The following is a 13,565-nucleotide window of genomic DNA, read 5'->3' on the forward strand; positions in this document are numbered from 1 at the left end:
GGCTCCAGCCGGGAGCCTGGCCCGGCTTCGCGTGAATGCGAAACCCGTCTGGCTGAGTGGCGGAGCGGCTTTTTCCCTGCCCGGAAACGAGAAACCGAAAATAAACGCGCGGGGTTTTGGTAGCGCTTTGGTGTCGGTGGTGTGCTGAGGGGAGCAGCAAACAGCAGTCACGTGCCGTTTCTTCTCGGTGCTGTTACCTGGAGCTCCAGACTATTTGTCGTTTTGGCGTTAAAGAATCAGGAATAGAGGCCGTCTTCGGCGTTGGCAGAGGCTGTCGCCTAGCTCTGCTAGGCGGGCTGAGCAGTAGTCTGTAGAAATAAATTAGCATGCCGGCTCTGAAGGGAGGAAAAGTGTTCTGTTTGAATGTGCTCTGCTGAGGTCCCTTTAGGAACGTATGAACAAGAAAACAGCAACAAAGGTCTCTCCGGTATGTCCGGGCAAAGCAAGGAGGCGTGAGGAGAGTAAGACGCATACAATTAACAGATGCGTGTGCAGGGACCACTCCTGGCTCGGTTTGGAATGTGCGTTCCAGGTGTCTGCAGCATCAGCAAAAGCAAACATAAGAGTTGCGAGTTTCTTTTTTTTTACATGTGCGTTCGTACGTCTGTGGGTGTGAAGCATCCTCGAGGTATTCTCTACCTACAGTTCCATTCTTAGGTACTCATATGTATGAATCAGATTTTGGAAGCTTCTGCTGGAGTTTTTTGCACCTTGGACGTTCTTGTTTCATGCTTTTGTTTTCTGAAATGGCGTCCTTATTTGGTTTCGTCACTGCAGTAGTTTGGCTTTACTTAGTCAAGGCATTTGTAGGATCTTGGCAAAGTTCAGTGTCTATATGGAGTTTTAACACTGCAACAGCACAGATAACTTCTGGAGAGAAAGTAGTAGTCTCTGATCTGCAGCTCTAAGGCCCAATATAGCATATTTATTACAGATTATGTGTGTCTTACTTGAAAGGATTGAGTTACTGCATCTTTCAGCAAAAGTGTGTCAGACTAATTGTTTGATTTGTGAACTTAACCCGTTCTTCAGTTATCATGGTTTCTTCTTTCTGTTCAGGGAAGGCAAGCAAAATATTTAATGTATGATGTGGAACATTCTGTAAATGTGTTGGGCAATGTTTATACATTACAAAAAGGTAAAAGCTTGTTTTTCCAGCTCTGTAGATTGCTGGTGGTGGTGCCTCATAGATGCATAATCTGCCAAGAGTAAACTCTCACCAGATTAGATGCACATTACCTCTTCACTTTTTTTAAAAAAGCTAAATAGATCTCATTAATTTTTGCTTTGGAGTTTTGATATTCAGCTGCTATATTTTTGATGTATGTGGAACTTGATTTTGAGATTTTTCTGTTATTTCCTCTTCAAGTATTTTTAATATTTTAGAGGCTTTAGTATATTTTTTCTTTAAATTAAATTCCTTTATCCCCAGTACAGTGCTTTTGTACTGAAACAAAATCAGTCTTCCTCTACATAGTCTGTTTACTTGCTTAGCATGAAAATTGGTATATAAAGCTATGTTTTGCTCCAAGATGCCCAAAACTATTGTGTAGTGTTGTTGAAGCATCACCTGTAGAGTTTTATTTTTTCCTCATCTACTGCACGATGCTTTCACTTGTGTTTGCAACTTAAACTATGTTTAAGGGTATGTGCATCTGCAATATTTCTTTCATTCCGAAGATTTTGGAGGACCTAGAAATTGCATTCCTCTATCTAAAAGGCAGTAACTATTAGTAGTAATAGCAGTAGACTACTGTCTTTACATGGAGGCCACCGTTGATTAGTAGATCCCTACACCCACAGTATATCTGAAGTCTACCAATAATTTTATTGGCTTCCTAATTACTAAAATTGTGGAACTATATTTTTTTTTTAGAAAAATAGTACTATTTTTGTCTTTGTATTTTGTGTAAACTTAATACTTTTTCATGTTTGTCGGCATGCTTTGAAAGTGTTTCCATTACAGCTGTGTGTTTTCGTACAGTGTTTGTATTTACCTGTCATGATAAATTTGCTACATTTTACAAAAATCATGTAGTCCTGAAATTAAATTGTCCTAAATCCATTCAATATTTTAGTAGTGATTAAAAGGAAAGTTTTTCTCCCTGTAACAAAGAGCCAGTGCTTTTTGGATGCCATAGCACTGCACAGGTACTATGTATCTGTATCTCAAATTTTAAAAGGCATGTATTTTTTTACCTCTGAATGATAAACACCCAAGGGAGTTTTTTTTCCAGATGCTGTAGGGAATAAATTATGTCCTTGTGATATTTTATAGCTAGCCTGTTTACACTAACACTGGTAACCTGTTGGTAGACTCTGGATATATGTATAAAATGTAATTTTATATAGTTTCAGCTTCTGTAAATTTGGAAGCTTTATTAATGACTTTTTAATGAACATGCTTAACATCCATTCTGGTTTTGCATAATGAGAGAATTCAGCATGCCATATCAACACTATCTAGATTCAATCTGTGCAGTAAAGTTCTGTGATGAGACTGCTCCAAACAACATACATGAACACAGTAATAACTTCAGAAATGTTTAATTTTTTTTTTCCTCCTTGTTAAAAAACTCCTTATGTTGAAGGGTAAAAATGCAGAGTGTCTCAATACTAAAGAAAGATGTGATGTCTGGAAACAGACCTATGGCTGGGAGAATTGCAAGAACTGAATGACCTGAAATATAAAAGGCAATGGAGAAAGGAGAATGTGGGACAACCTATACAAGTAAAAAAGGTAGTTTGAACATGTAAGGCCAATATTGGAAAGGCCAAGGCTCAGGAAAGGATGTAACAGGGAAGGAGATCATATTCCTTAAGAAGTCCATTAGTATGAAGCAGAATAAAAAGCTGCTGTGTTAGGCAGCTGCTAAGGAAAGCTATTGGATGGCTGATGCTGGGAAGGGCAGCGTTTTAAACCTCTTCTTGTTCTCGTCTTCACTTAAAAAGATAGTTTCAATGTGCTGTGTTAACAAACATGTAAGTACTTGGGTTAGATAAACAGGTTAGATGAGTATTTAGATAAGTTAGATATTTTTGAATGCTCTAGACCTGATAAAGTTATACTTCAATACCTGAAGCAATGATTGAAGCAATGTGAGATGTTGACAGTTATCTTTGAGAAGTGAAGTGTCATTGAGGCTTCCAAACACTATGAGAGACCAAACAGTTGTTTCACCAAAGTCCCTGTTGCCACTGTTTTCTTTTGACTGGGTCTAAATAACATTTCATTCAGTGTCCTGGTCAGACCCTCTGTACGGCCCTTTAAAATACTTGATTCTCTGTTGACTTGGCAGACCTACTTATTAGTCAATGTCTCGAGCATATCTTAATTAACACAACTTGTTATTTGAATAGCTGGTGTCTTTTATTGGGGTAGCTACATTAGTAGGATGATATAGGCAGATAATTGACACAAGTTTGTGAGCACACAAGCACTTTTTACTTTTTTCCAGCTACACATATTATTATAATAAAAGATGACTACTTTTGCATACCTTGCCTTGTGTAGGTATAGCAGGTGCAAGGGTATAGCAGGTGCAGTTCTCCCCTTACATAGTAGTAATTTGGATTTACTGAGGTATGAAGAATATCTAGTAGTTTCTGCTGCCTTTCATGACCTATTTTACAATAGATATCAATAGAGGAGCTATTTGGCAGACACTCTGATCCTCAAAGGCTGACAGCTTGTCTCCAGAAGGTATGCTTAAACAGAAATAATTAACAGCACAAAGATAAGTAGGAAATGGCTGACAAAGGCAGCAGTTTGTATAAAGTGATCAAAGGGGTTCACAAGCTGACAGTGCTGTTGCTAAAAAGCAGAAGTTCTGTTAAAGTATGTGAGTGAGCAGGAGTGTTGAGTACTGGTCAGATACCAGCTGAGGTATTTTCAGTTTTTGATGCCTATCATCTTTCATCTTTCTTTCTCTCATCTGCCTTCCCTACCCCCCCCGCCCCATTTACAAGACAGCAGAGATGTGATTAATACTTAGGTTAAATCTGCAGGATTTTTATGTGGGTTAATTTTCTTCCCGCTCTTTAACTTCTGTTGACATCCATAACAAAATTTCAGTCAGGCCTCTTTGGTGAAATCATTTATAAGTGTTAATCTTATTTTCTAGATCTCTTATTGCGAGCTAAGTCCTTGGTAGGAGATGTCGGTTCATGCACTCAAATTTATGAAGTTATTTTGAGTACCTAAATGAAAACCATAAACCTGTTTATTCCAGAATTTTGACAAAAGTTTGATTTTGTTGAATTATTTTGAATGTCCAGAGATCAGTAAAGCTAAGAATTTGCTTTATAATATAGCCTAAATAAATCCTAGGCTGTGTTGTAGGTATTTATAAATGTTCTGGCTTTTATTATTGTTTTGGCTGTTAGCCTGCATGTTTAACCCTAGATATTTATACAACTCCAACTACTTGTATATACAGTTTTCAAGGTTGCTTAGTTGGGCAATTTTTAACCCATCAAATGGGGTTTTATCTGGATGCATTTCTGTCGTGAAAACAAAGAAACATCCAATTGCCCCCAACAGGGGGGACCCCCCCCCCCCCCCCCCAGAAAAACCCCAACAAAACCAAATAACCAAATCGTCATGTATTTTGAAATTCTTACAGTTAACATCCACTGGCAGTGCTCCAAGACAGTAAAATTCAGTAGCTGTGTTATCTCCTGTAACAGGCCTTTGTTCCCTGATCTTCCTGCTTCTGTTTGTGAGGGCTTTTTTTTTTTTTACTTCCCCCCTTCCCTCCCTCCCCCCCAGCAGAACAGTCAGGTTTCAGTGCAGGTGCACTTGGAGGTATGTTTCATTGCAAGTGAAACAGCTGAGCATGATAGAGACTAAAATTTGGCAGTGAAAGAGAATACTGACATGATCTGTTACTGCATTTTGAATTATGAGTGTTAGAATTGGTTGCTAGCTGAGGTGTGGTAACTTTGGAAACAGTTCTTGTTTACTTGCAGGAATGTTTAGTCAATTTCTTTCTTGCACTCTCAAGTGTAGGAAGAAGAAAGGTTTTATAAATGTACAAAACATAGTGCTTCAGTAGTAGCCTTTTGTGTGCTTTGATAGTCCATTCACTATGATCAGACCCTCAATCAAGGTTTTTATAGGTAAACTGTGGTATTTCAGTGAATGTGTTTCAGTACTGTAGTATAAAATTGGGATGATTGAAGTTTTACTAATTTCTGTCTCTGCTAAGGATTTTAACTAAAACCTTTAAATTTATTAATTATAAAATCATAGGTGTAGAAAAAATGGTGAAGAATTCTTTACTCCACTTCCCAATCTCAACATTTAATGTAGAATTGTCAAAGCTTCTTGTTTGAAAAGGTGTCTATACCATGTTTATTCTCTGCCATTACAATGTGCTCAGGTAAAATGAGTTCTCCATCACAAAACATTGCAATTGCTTGAGATAATAATCCTTGCTCACTTTGCAGTACCTTGTTTTTAGAAGCATTAGGGCTGCCAAATTATTGCAGCTTAAGTTACTGTGCCTCAGCTGAAATGTGGCATGTGCCAAACCCTTGATAAATGAGAGGTAATGTTTACTTAGCTGACAGTGAAAAGTGAAGAAGTGAAACCCTGTTAAACTGCTTCATGTGTCACGTAGTCTTAGAGTTTGCCTGTGAACATTTTTATTGTGGCTCAACTGAGGTGCAGAAATTGCATGTTATCCATGGTAACTTAGTTACAAACCCGAACCTTTGCTCTGGATACCATTATAATTACTTGCCATGAATAGTTACAATTAGTGATGTCTTCTTGGAGAAGCAAATGCCTTTTTTTTTTTTTGTGTGTGTGTGTTTGTGTCATATGAAACTTCCTCTAATTAGTGTTAAAATGGTCTGTGCAGGGTCAGCTTTATCAGGGAATAAGTTTAGAGTGGAATTGAACCCAGTGGTATATAAAAACTTCCACCTTGTTATTACCTGCAAAGACTATGTAGTCTAGTTACAGTTACTAGATTAGTTATAGATGACTGCTAAGTATGCTTTCTTTGATTTTTTTCTTTTCTAATGTCCCTGTCAATATGTGTGTATTGTAAGGCTTAAAAGCAGAGCCACCAGCTCTAAGAAAACATCCTTCTGCTTACAGTATTTCTCTGGAAAGGCTGATGGTGCCACATGTCAGGTGGCACAGTAGAATTCTACTGGAAAGTGATAATAGCTTGTTGCAATGAATAAATTAAACCATTAAAAACTTTACAATATTTTGCGAGTACTATAAGATGGATGGATTAGTTTACCTGGTCAGCTCTCTTCTACAGCAGTTCAACAACTTGAGCCAGCTGTTCTAATGAATGCATTTTTGAGATTATGGTCCAGTTTCCCAAAGTTGGTGGTACATTGAACAGTAGTCTAATGCCATCAGCACTATATAACTGCCAGAATTTTTTTTGCACAGGGAGCTCCTGTCTCCCCATATGTTTGGCCATTTCTAACTTGCATCCCCCAAAGGAAAGCATTACTGGGTCAATCAAGTCGTCATTTGCAATCTCAAGTTGTATTCCTTTCCTGCCCTGTAATCTGCTTCTGGTTTCCTGGATCTCATTTATGCCCCTGCTCAGCTGTATCAGGTGTCTATTCCATGTGCATGTGTTAACACTATACAACTAATTTGATGGTAAACCATTGCAGGTGTTCCATCCTTCTTGTAGAATTTGCAGAAGACATTGCTTTGGACTATGTGCATGTTTTTAAGTTACGAGTTTCCTGGTCCCTTCCAATGTACCTTTGTTATGACAAGTGTCTGATGTCAGGTACATTGTAAAAACAGATCCTGCAATTCAAATTTTCTGTGTTTATAAAGTACTGAATTTATTGTTGTCTTAAGACATTTAAAAATTAGATTTACTGAAATGCTTCCTGTGAACTTGTATAAGCCTATAAATATAACTTGCATATGTAAGATCTTTTGAGGGCTAAAAATTCACTCCAAATTTAATGTTGGTGGATTTCCACAAGCACAAGAGGCAGATGGTTGAGGAAAAAGAGGCAAACTTTTAATTTCAAAATGAGTCCTTAGAAAATGTGACAGTAATTTCCAACATTTTTACTTTGAGGAATCAGGGGTTCTTTTCCATGGACATGCAAGCTCCATGAGAAAATCTCAGATATTATTGTGTAACATGAAAGAACAGTGAGTTCTTAATCATCTTTCACGGATATTTGAGGTGTAGCTTGTGGATATCTTCCATAGCAAAGAGTTGAAGAACTGCACGCCAGGGACCACTGACTCAGACTTTAGGATGTTTACTGTGCACCACTACTACTTTGCTTATTGTAGTTTTACTTATTGGCTTCTTTGCTTTTAGGAGCCGTAGCACTGAAGAATCTTGAAATAAAAGAAAATGCACTGGTAAGTTAGTGAAAATAAAAACTGTTGCAAAAACTATTCTTGAACAACATTTTGGATTGTACATACTTTTTTCTGTTCTTATTTTAGGATACACTGTCTTTTAAGAGAAAAATTACTGTTTTGTTTTCTCTGCGCTTGTGTGGATTGCCTAATTAATTTGAGATTAAATTTAAAGGTGAAGGTGTATGCTGGCTTCATTCAGCTTCCCCCCCCGCCCCCCTTCCAGCCCCAAACTAGAACTCTCAGCAATTGCTAAAAGAATATGTTTAGGTCAAAAGCAGTACTGAAAGACCTTTTTTTTCTTTAGCTTATGAAGCTAGAAACTTGCTCTTGGGAATGTATTTAGCTAGCATGGCTTAACAGTCTAAATTGGTAACCAAATACTTTCTTGTTCCATTATATTGAATGGTTTTTTTTTTTTCCAGTGGCTGAAAGGTAAATTTGTTGTAAAGGTTATCATCATCTTTTTTTCCTATGTGGGAACATTTCACGAGTTGTTGAAATGAGCTTAAATGTTCTAAACCACTTTCTTTCAGAGTCAGCTGGATGTGCCATTTAAAGTTAAAGCAGGACATATTGGTAAGTTACATTTTAACATGCACCAATGCAGGAGTTACTAAACATACTACTTTTCCTTGCAAGTGGCTCTAGACATCCTAAGCAAGTGGTTTTCCTAGTTTCCTTGATTTGCATGCCTTGTACACTCTGAAGTTTGTCTCTTCTGAAAAATAACTCTTTGAAGAAGCTCCTTTTCTTGAGCTGAGATAGTAAAGCTAAAATATACTAGAGTCTTGTCTAATCACTTCAATATTATTGAGAAAAGAACCCAACACAGCAATGATGAGCAACTGAGCAGGACTGGATCTTATCCCTTGTCTTAGCAAGACTCCACAACGGATTTTGCCTTCTACGTTCCTTTCTATCCTTCTTCCCTGTTTTTGCTAATATGAAAAGTTTTCTCATTGTAAATTGATTGTCTTGTAAAAGTTAGTGGTTTGTTAAATCAAACTAAGTCTAAAGCCATTATATTTCCCTTAAATCTACCCTGGAAGTATATATTTCCTTATGACTGATTTCATAGTTTATTACAATTGACACTTGTGTGAAGAATGAGAGACGGTGTAACCTCAGGGTCCCCATGTTCGTGAAACATACACACTGCTTTAAGACTCTTCAACAGAAAAAGAAAGAAAAATATGTATTTTAAAAATCGTGGGTTTGGGAGCGTTTAGCTGAGTGATTATATATGAGCTGCCCATGCTGCTCTTGTTTATGAGGGTGCTGCAGTGGATTTGCAAGGAGGGAGAGGTTGCTGTTAGGAAGAAGAAATATAATTCAAGGCAGTAGGAGAGGGCCTGTAGATTTAATAGTTCTGCTCATGGAAAAACATGCCTCATGTTCATTTGTGTGCTGTGTAAAAAAAACCCAAAGGACATGTGCCTCATGCACTGTTTTTTTCTGTCCAGTATAATAATTTTCCAGAGATTTGGTGGTTAATGTTGATTTTTCTTTCTAATATTTTTCTTTCCAATCAACTATTTAACTGTATACCTCAACCTTTTTCTTTTGTGTTTGTAGGTCAACTTAATCTACAGATTCCATGGCAAAACCTTTATACTCAACCCGTTGAGGCAGTTCTTGATGGAGTTTATTTGCTTATCGTGCCCACAGCCAGTAAGTTAATGTAGAGAAAAAAGTGAATGTAGATAGGTGGGATTTCAGAAGTATCTGGAATGGGTTGATATTGTTTTCATGAGCTTTATTCCTAGTAGATACTCCTAGCGAATACAATTAGATAATGGGAATGGGGTGTCTTTCAGTAGTTTACATTTTGTCACCTAATTTTTTTTGCTGTTATATAACTATTAACAAAATGAGAAAATTATTGCTTTTGAAACAGCATCTTCCAAAAATGCGTAAGGTTTTTTATATCATACCCTTTTACATTGTGTATTTAGGCATAAAATATGATGCTGAAAAAGAAGCCAGGCAGCTCTTGGAGGCAAGACAAAGGGAATTGCAAAGGATAGAAGAAGCAAAGCAGAAAATAGCTGACCAAGGTAAAACTGGAAAAAGCTAATGAAAGTGACACTATTTCTTTCTTTATTTTAATCCAAAACCATGCTGGATTTTCACTTAGTGTTTTAGATTCCTTTTTTCCTCTTGTTACTTAAAAACCTATTATTTACAGATTTTTAGGTGTAGTTGCCATCAATATTGCAGAACAGGTATCCTGAAAGTAAAAGTGTTGAAGCATTGATATGATCTGATATAAATAAGGCTTTTGAAATATTGCTTGTTTGTGTCATATGTTGCCTTAACTTTGTTTCCAGTAGCAAAGAATTTTTAAGGTTATACCTTTTTAAAGATTCTGTTTAATTTGCTCTTTGATACATGTTAAGTCTTACCATCTTAAATTCAAGTTTTGGTACTTTCAAGAAATATGTATTGGCCACCTTTAGTATCAGTGGGTACAAGTCATACTTTTGAACTACCTGATTCTTCATGCAGCAGGTAATAAAGCTAAAACCATCTAGTCTGAGGATATAAATGTTAGAGATTATACTGAAAGGACATGTTCTTATGCAACTAGAGTACAATGTAAAAGAAAATTTAAATATCATACAAACTTTATTATGTTACTGTTTTCTCTAGTGTAATTTTAAAAATACTTCAATACAAACAAAATATGAAATTCTTTTCCTCTAACTTAGATAAAGTAAAAGAAGAGAAACAAGACACTTTTGTAGAAAAACTAGTCACTCAGGTCATCAAAAATCTTCAGGTGAAAATTTCCAACATCCATATTCGCTATGAAGATGATGTAAGTACTTCTGTATATCTCAGCATGAGGGGTTGTGCACTGTAACATGAAGTTAGGAACCTGTCAGATTTCTTTTCTTCTAGTTGCTTCCCACATTGAGAGAATCCTAGTACAGTTTTGGAAATTTCATAGTCTTAAAAACAAACAAACCTGATAAAAAGCTGGTACCAAAGCATAAAGATATTTATAAGCATATATTTGGGTACAAAAAAGATATAGTTGTCGGGTCTTTGCTATATATTTTTATTATTGGTTATTTACTTCAAATCTAAATTTAGAGCATAAGATAATCCTTTTTTGGTATTTTTCCCCCTGCTTTGTTAGATCACAAATCGGAATAACCCCTTGTCATTTGGGATTTCACTTCAGAATCTAAGTTTGCAGGTAATTTTATTTTTCATCTAAAAAGCATGTTGATGTATACTGATAGGTTAAGTTAAGCTTTTGTGTATTATTGTGCTGTCCGGTAACATACTGTCTAATGAAAGTGTACCTATAATCATGAACAACACACAATGGTAACTACTTGGTTTATCAAATGCAGCATGAATATTGTGGTGGGGGTGCCATTAAACATAAAGCACTAGCATTAAAATAGATCTTTGGGAGGAAATTCTTATTATTCTGCCTGCTGCACTTTGTGGTTGCCAAGTACCAGACTTGGATTTGGGCTTTTCAGATCTATGAATATTTTACTGAAATTGCCATGAGCCCCAAGAGAGGAAGTTACTACTTGATATTGGGGAGGGGGAAAGAAAAAAAAAAAAAAAAAAAGAGGATGGCATCTTGTTTCAAACCAGAGCTCAGTTCTTTGATCTGCAAGCTCCACTTTAAAGTGCTAATACTAGTCATCATAGACTGTACACATTTTTTTCCTGGAAGACTACCTAGTAGTAGCAATATGCTGATTCTGCTGAGTTGCTCTCTTTCAGTAGCTTTTGCTGTGCAACTGATAATCTTAAAGAAATATGTCAAAGTAAATGTAAATTTTTTTAATGAAGTAGTTGTCTTATGAATGCTTGTTCCTAGCACATAGAAAGTTTTTTGCCAGCCCCCTCCCCTAAACAGTTTTGCATAGTAAGCAAAAGCTTTAGTATTCTTACTGCTTCACTCTTGAAATGCTTATTATTAGCCTTGAAAAAGTATAATAGCATATGGTGTTTCTGTTGGGCTCAAACTAAAATAGTACTTCCAGAATTGTAAAAAAATTCTAGTCCCTTGTTTATGTCTTTCCAAAGAGCCTGCCTAAAAATAATGTTGGTGTAAAGAAAAACAGTTTGAATACTGAAAACAGAATTTTAAAGAATCTTTTGGTTCTTGTGTGCAGCCTGCCAGTCACTGCACGTACGCGTGTGTATTTTTGGGAGGGGAGTAGCCTTATCAAGTTTCTACTTAAAATAATGGCTAAAACGTCTTGAATTAGAAGATGGTGTCCCATTATTTTCAGTGGGGTTTAATTATGATGATGTCCTTCTTTTTTTCCTGGTTTGTTTCAGTGATGATAAAATGTTGGTGTGTTATAGATATTGGAATAACTTTGTTTAATTCTCATTTCAGACCTCAGATAAGAATTGGAATCCGTGTTTACATGATGAAACTGCCAAGTTGTTCTACAAGGTACAGTGTAAACTGTATGCTAAAGAAAGAATTGTTAATAAAACAAGCTGAATTAGTTCCTTCCACAGAAAGTGAGATCAAGAAAAATAGGTAACAGTATAGGCTCTAAAATAAAAGGATGCGTAGTCTGCAAGGAACAGGCTGAATATTTTATTCATCCAGACTTTGTGAAATCCAAATTATTAATCTAAAATTTGTACGTATTAATACATATGTTCTGTTGTATTTTCAGCTTGTACGACTGGATAACCTTTTTGCTTACTGGAATGTGAAATCGGAGATGTTCTACCATGGTGGTTGTGATGAATCGTTGGTAAGTAAGCATGAGATAATGTATCTAGTATTCCAGTTCATACTGTGAAGCATAGAGCATGCTTCACATTCAGTTCTGCTTCCATTTATGTCAATGTCCTGGAGAATTGTCTTGTTACTAATAGCTTTTTTAGGAAAACTAGTAAATATTATGGTTTTTATGTAATGGAAGTAGAACACCCATCTGAGGAAGTTAAAAAAAAAAAAAAGTAGTCCTTTGCCAGTTACAAAATTATACACAATATATGGTCATCTTACTGTTCAGTGATTTTTATTAGCTGAAAATAGGAGTCTTATTCTGTTTAAAACATAGATTAGTATTTTGAATTTTACTGTGTATCAGAGGGATTAGCTGAAGCTTGTATTAAAATGCTAACTTTTTATATTTTAAAACTGTATCATGAAATAAAAATGCAACTTTTTTTTTTTTCCTCCATTGTGTATTTAGGTTAACTTAAAACAGGGAGTTGCCAGCCACAATGTGATTCCAGAAGGTTATGATTTTGGTAGGTGGTATTTTATTTGTATATGTAATATGCGTGTATACTTCTAATTTTTAATGCCTCTCAGAAATTGCTTCTTTGGCTGTTATTCAGAAATCTTAGTAAAGTGTTGTGGTGGGTTGACCCTGGTTGGATGCCAGGTGCCCACCAAAGCTGTTCTATCACTCCCCCTTCCTCAGCTGGACGGGGGAGAGAAAATATAACAAAAGAGCTTGTGGGTCGAGATAAGGACAGGAGAGATCACTCACTCGTTACTGTCATGGGCAAAACAGATTCAACTTGGGGAAAATTAACTCAATTTATTACCAATCAACCAGAGTAGGGTAATGAGAAATAAAACCAAATCTCAGAACACCTTCCCCCCACCCCTCCCTTCTTCCCGGGCACAACTTCACTTCCAGATTCTCTACCTGCCCCCTCCAGTGGTGCAGGGGAACAGGGAATGGGGTTTACAGTCAGTTCATCACACGTTACTTCTGCTGCTTCATCCTCCTCAGGGGCAGGACTCATCACACTCTTCCCCTGCTCCAGCGTGGGGTCCCACCCACAGGAGACAGTCCTCCACAAACTTCTTCAACATGGATCCTTCCCGCGGGCTGCAGTTCTTCATGAACTGCTCCAGCGTGGGTCCCTTCCACGGCGTGCAGTCCTTCAGGAGCACACTGCTCCAGCATGGGTCCCCTGTGGGGTCACAAGTCCTGACAGAAAACCTGCTCCGTGGGCTCCTCTCTCTACAGATCTGCAGGTCCTGCCAGGAGCCTGCTCCAGCGCGGGGTTCCCACGGGGTTACAGCCTCCTTCGGGAACCCACCTGCTCCGGTGTGGGGTCCTCCCCGGGCTGCAGGTGGATATCTGCTCCACTGTGGACCAACATGGGCTGCAGGGGGACAGCCTGCCTCACCATGGTCTTCATCACCATGGGCTGCAGGGGAATCTCT

The 13,565-nt window shown here is 37.3% G+C and overlaps 1 protein-coding gene across 10 annotated transcripts in view; it reads left to right on the forward strand.

Annotated features, from left to right (window-relative positions):
* VPS13A (vacuolar protein sorting 13 homolog A (S. cerevisiae)) overlaps positions 1 to 13,565 on the forward strand; it is a 109,418-nt gene that overhangs the window by 204 nt on the left and 95,649 nt on the right. For 9 of the 10 annotated variants that reach the window (XR_774414.1, XR_774415.1, XM_010568617.1 and 6 more), the window contains exons 2-10: positions 7,329 to 7,372; positions 7,909 to 7,951; positions 8,951 to 9,046; positions 9,331 to 9,432; positions 10,087 to 10,196; positions 10,521 to 10,580; positions 11,754 to 11,813; positions 12,046 to 12,126; positions 12,574 to 12,631. Coding sequence is in view for 8 of the 10 variants with exons in the window: in XM_010568617.1 (XP_010566919.1) it covers positions 7,329 to 7,372; positions 7,909 to 7,951; positions 8,951 to 9,046; positions 9,331 to 9,432; positions 10,087 to 10,196; positions 10,521 to 10,580; positions 11,754 to 11,813; positions 12,046 to 12,126; positions 12,574 to 12,631 (654 nt within the window). In the remaining 2 variants the exon portion in view is untranslated. Of the gene's footprint in view, positions 1 to 7,328; positions 7,373 to 7,908; positions 7,952 to 8,950; positions 9,047 to 9,330; positions 9,433 to 10,086; positions 10,197 to 10,520; positions 10,581 to 11,753; positions 11,814 to 12,045; positions 12,127 to 12,573; positions 12,632 to 13,565 lie in introns of those variants that run through there. The other variant, XM_010568622.1, reaches the window with a different exon arrangement.

The sequence above is a fragment of the Haliaeetus leucocephalus genome, unplaced genomic scaffold (assembly GCF_000737465.1).
Source record: "Haliaeetus leucocephalus isolate CR32 unplaced genomic scaffold, Haliaeetus_leucocephalus-4.0 Scaffold251, whole genome shotgun sequence".
Taxonomy (NCBI): Eukaryota; Metazoa; Chordata; class Aves; order Accipitriformes; family Accipitridae; genus Haliaeetus; species Haliaeetus leucocephalus.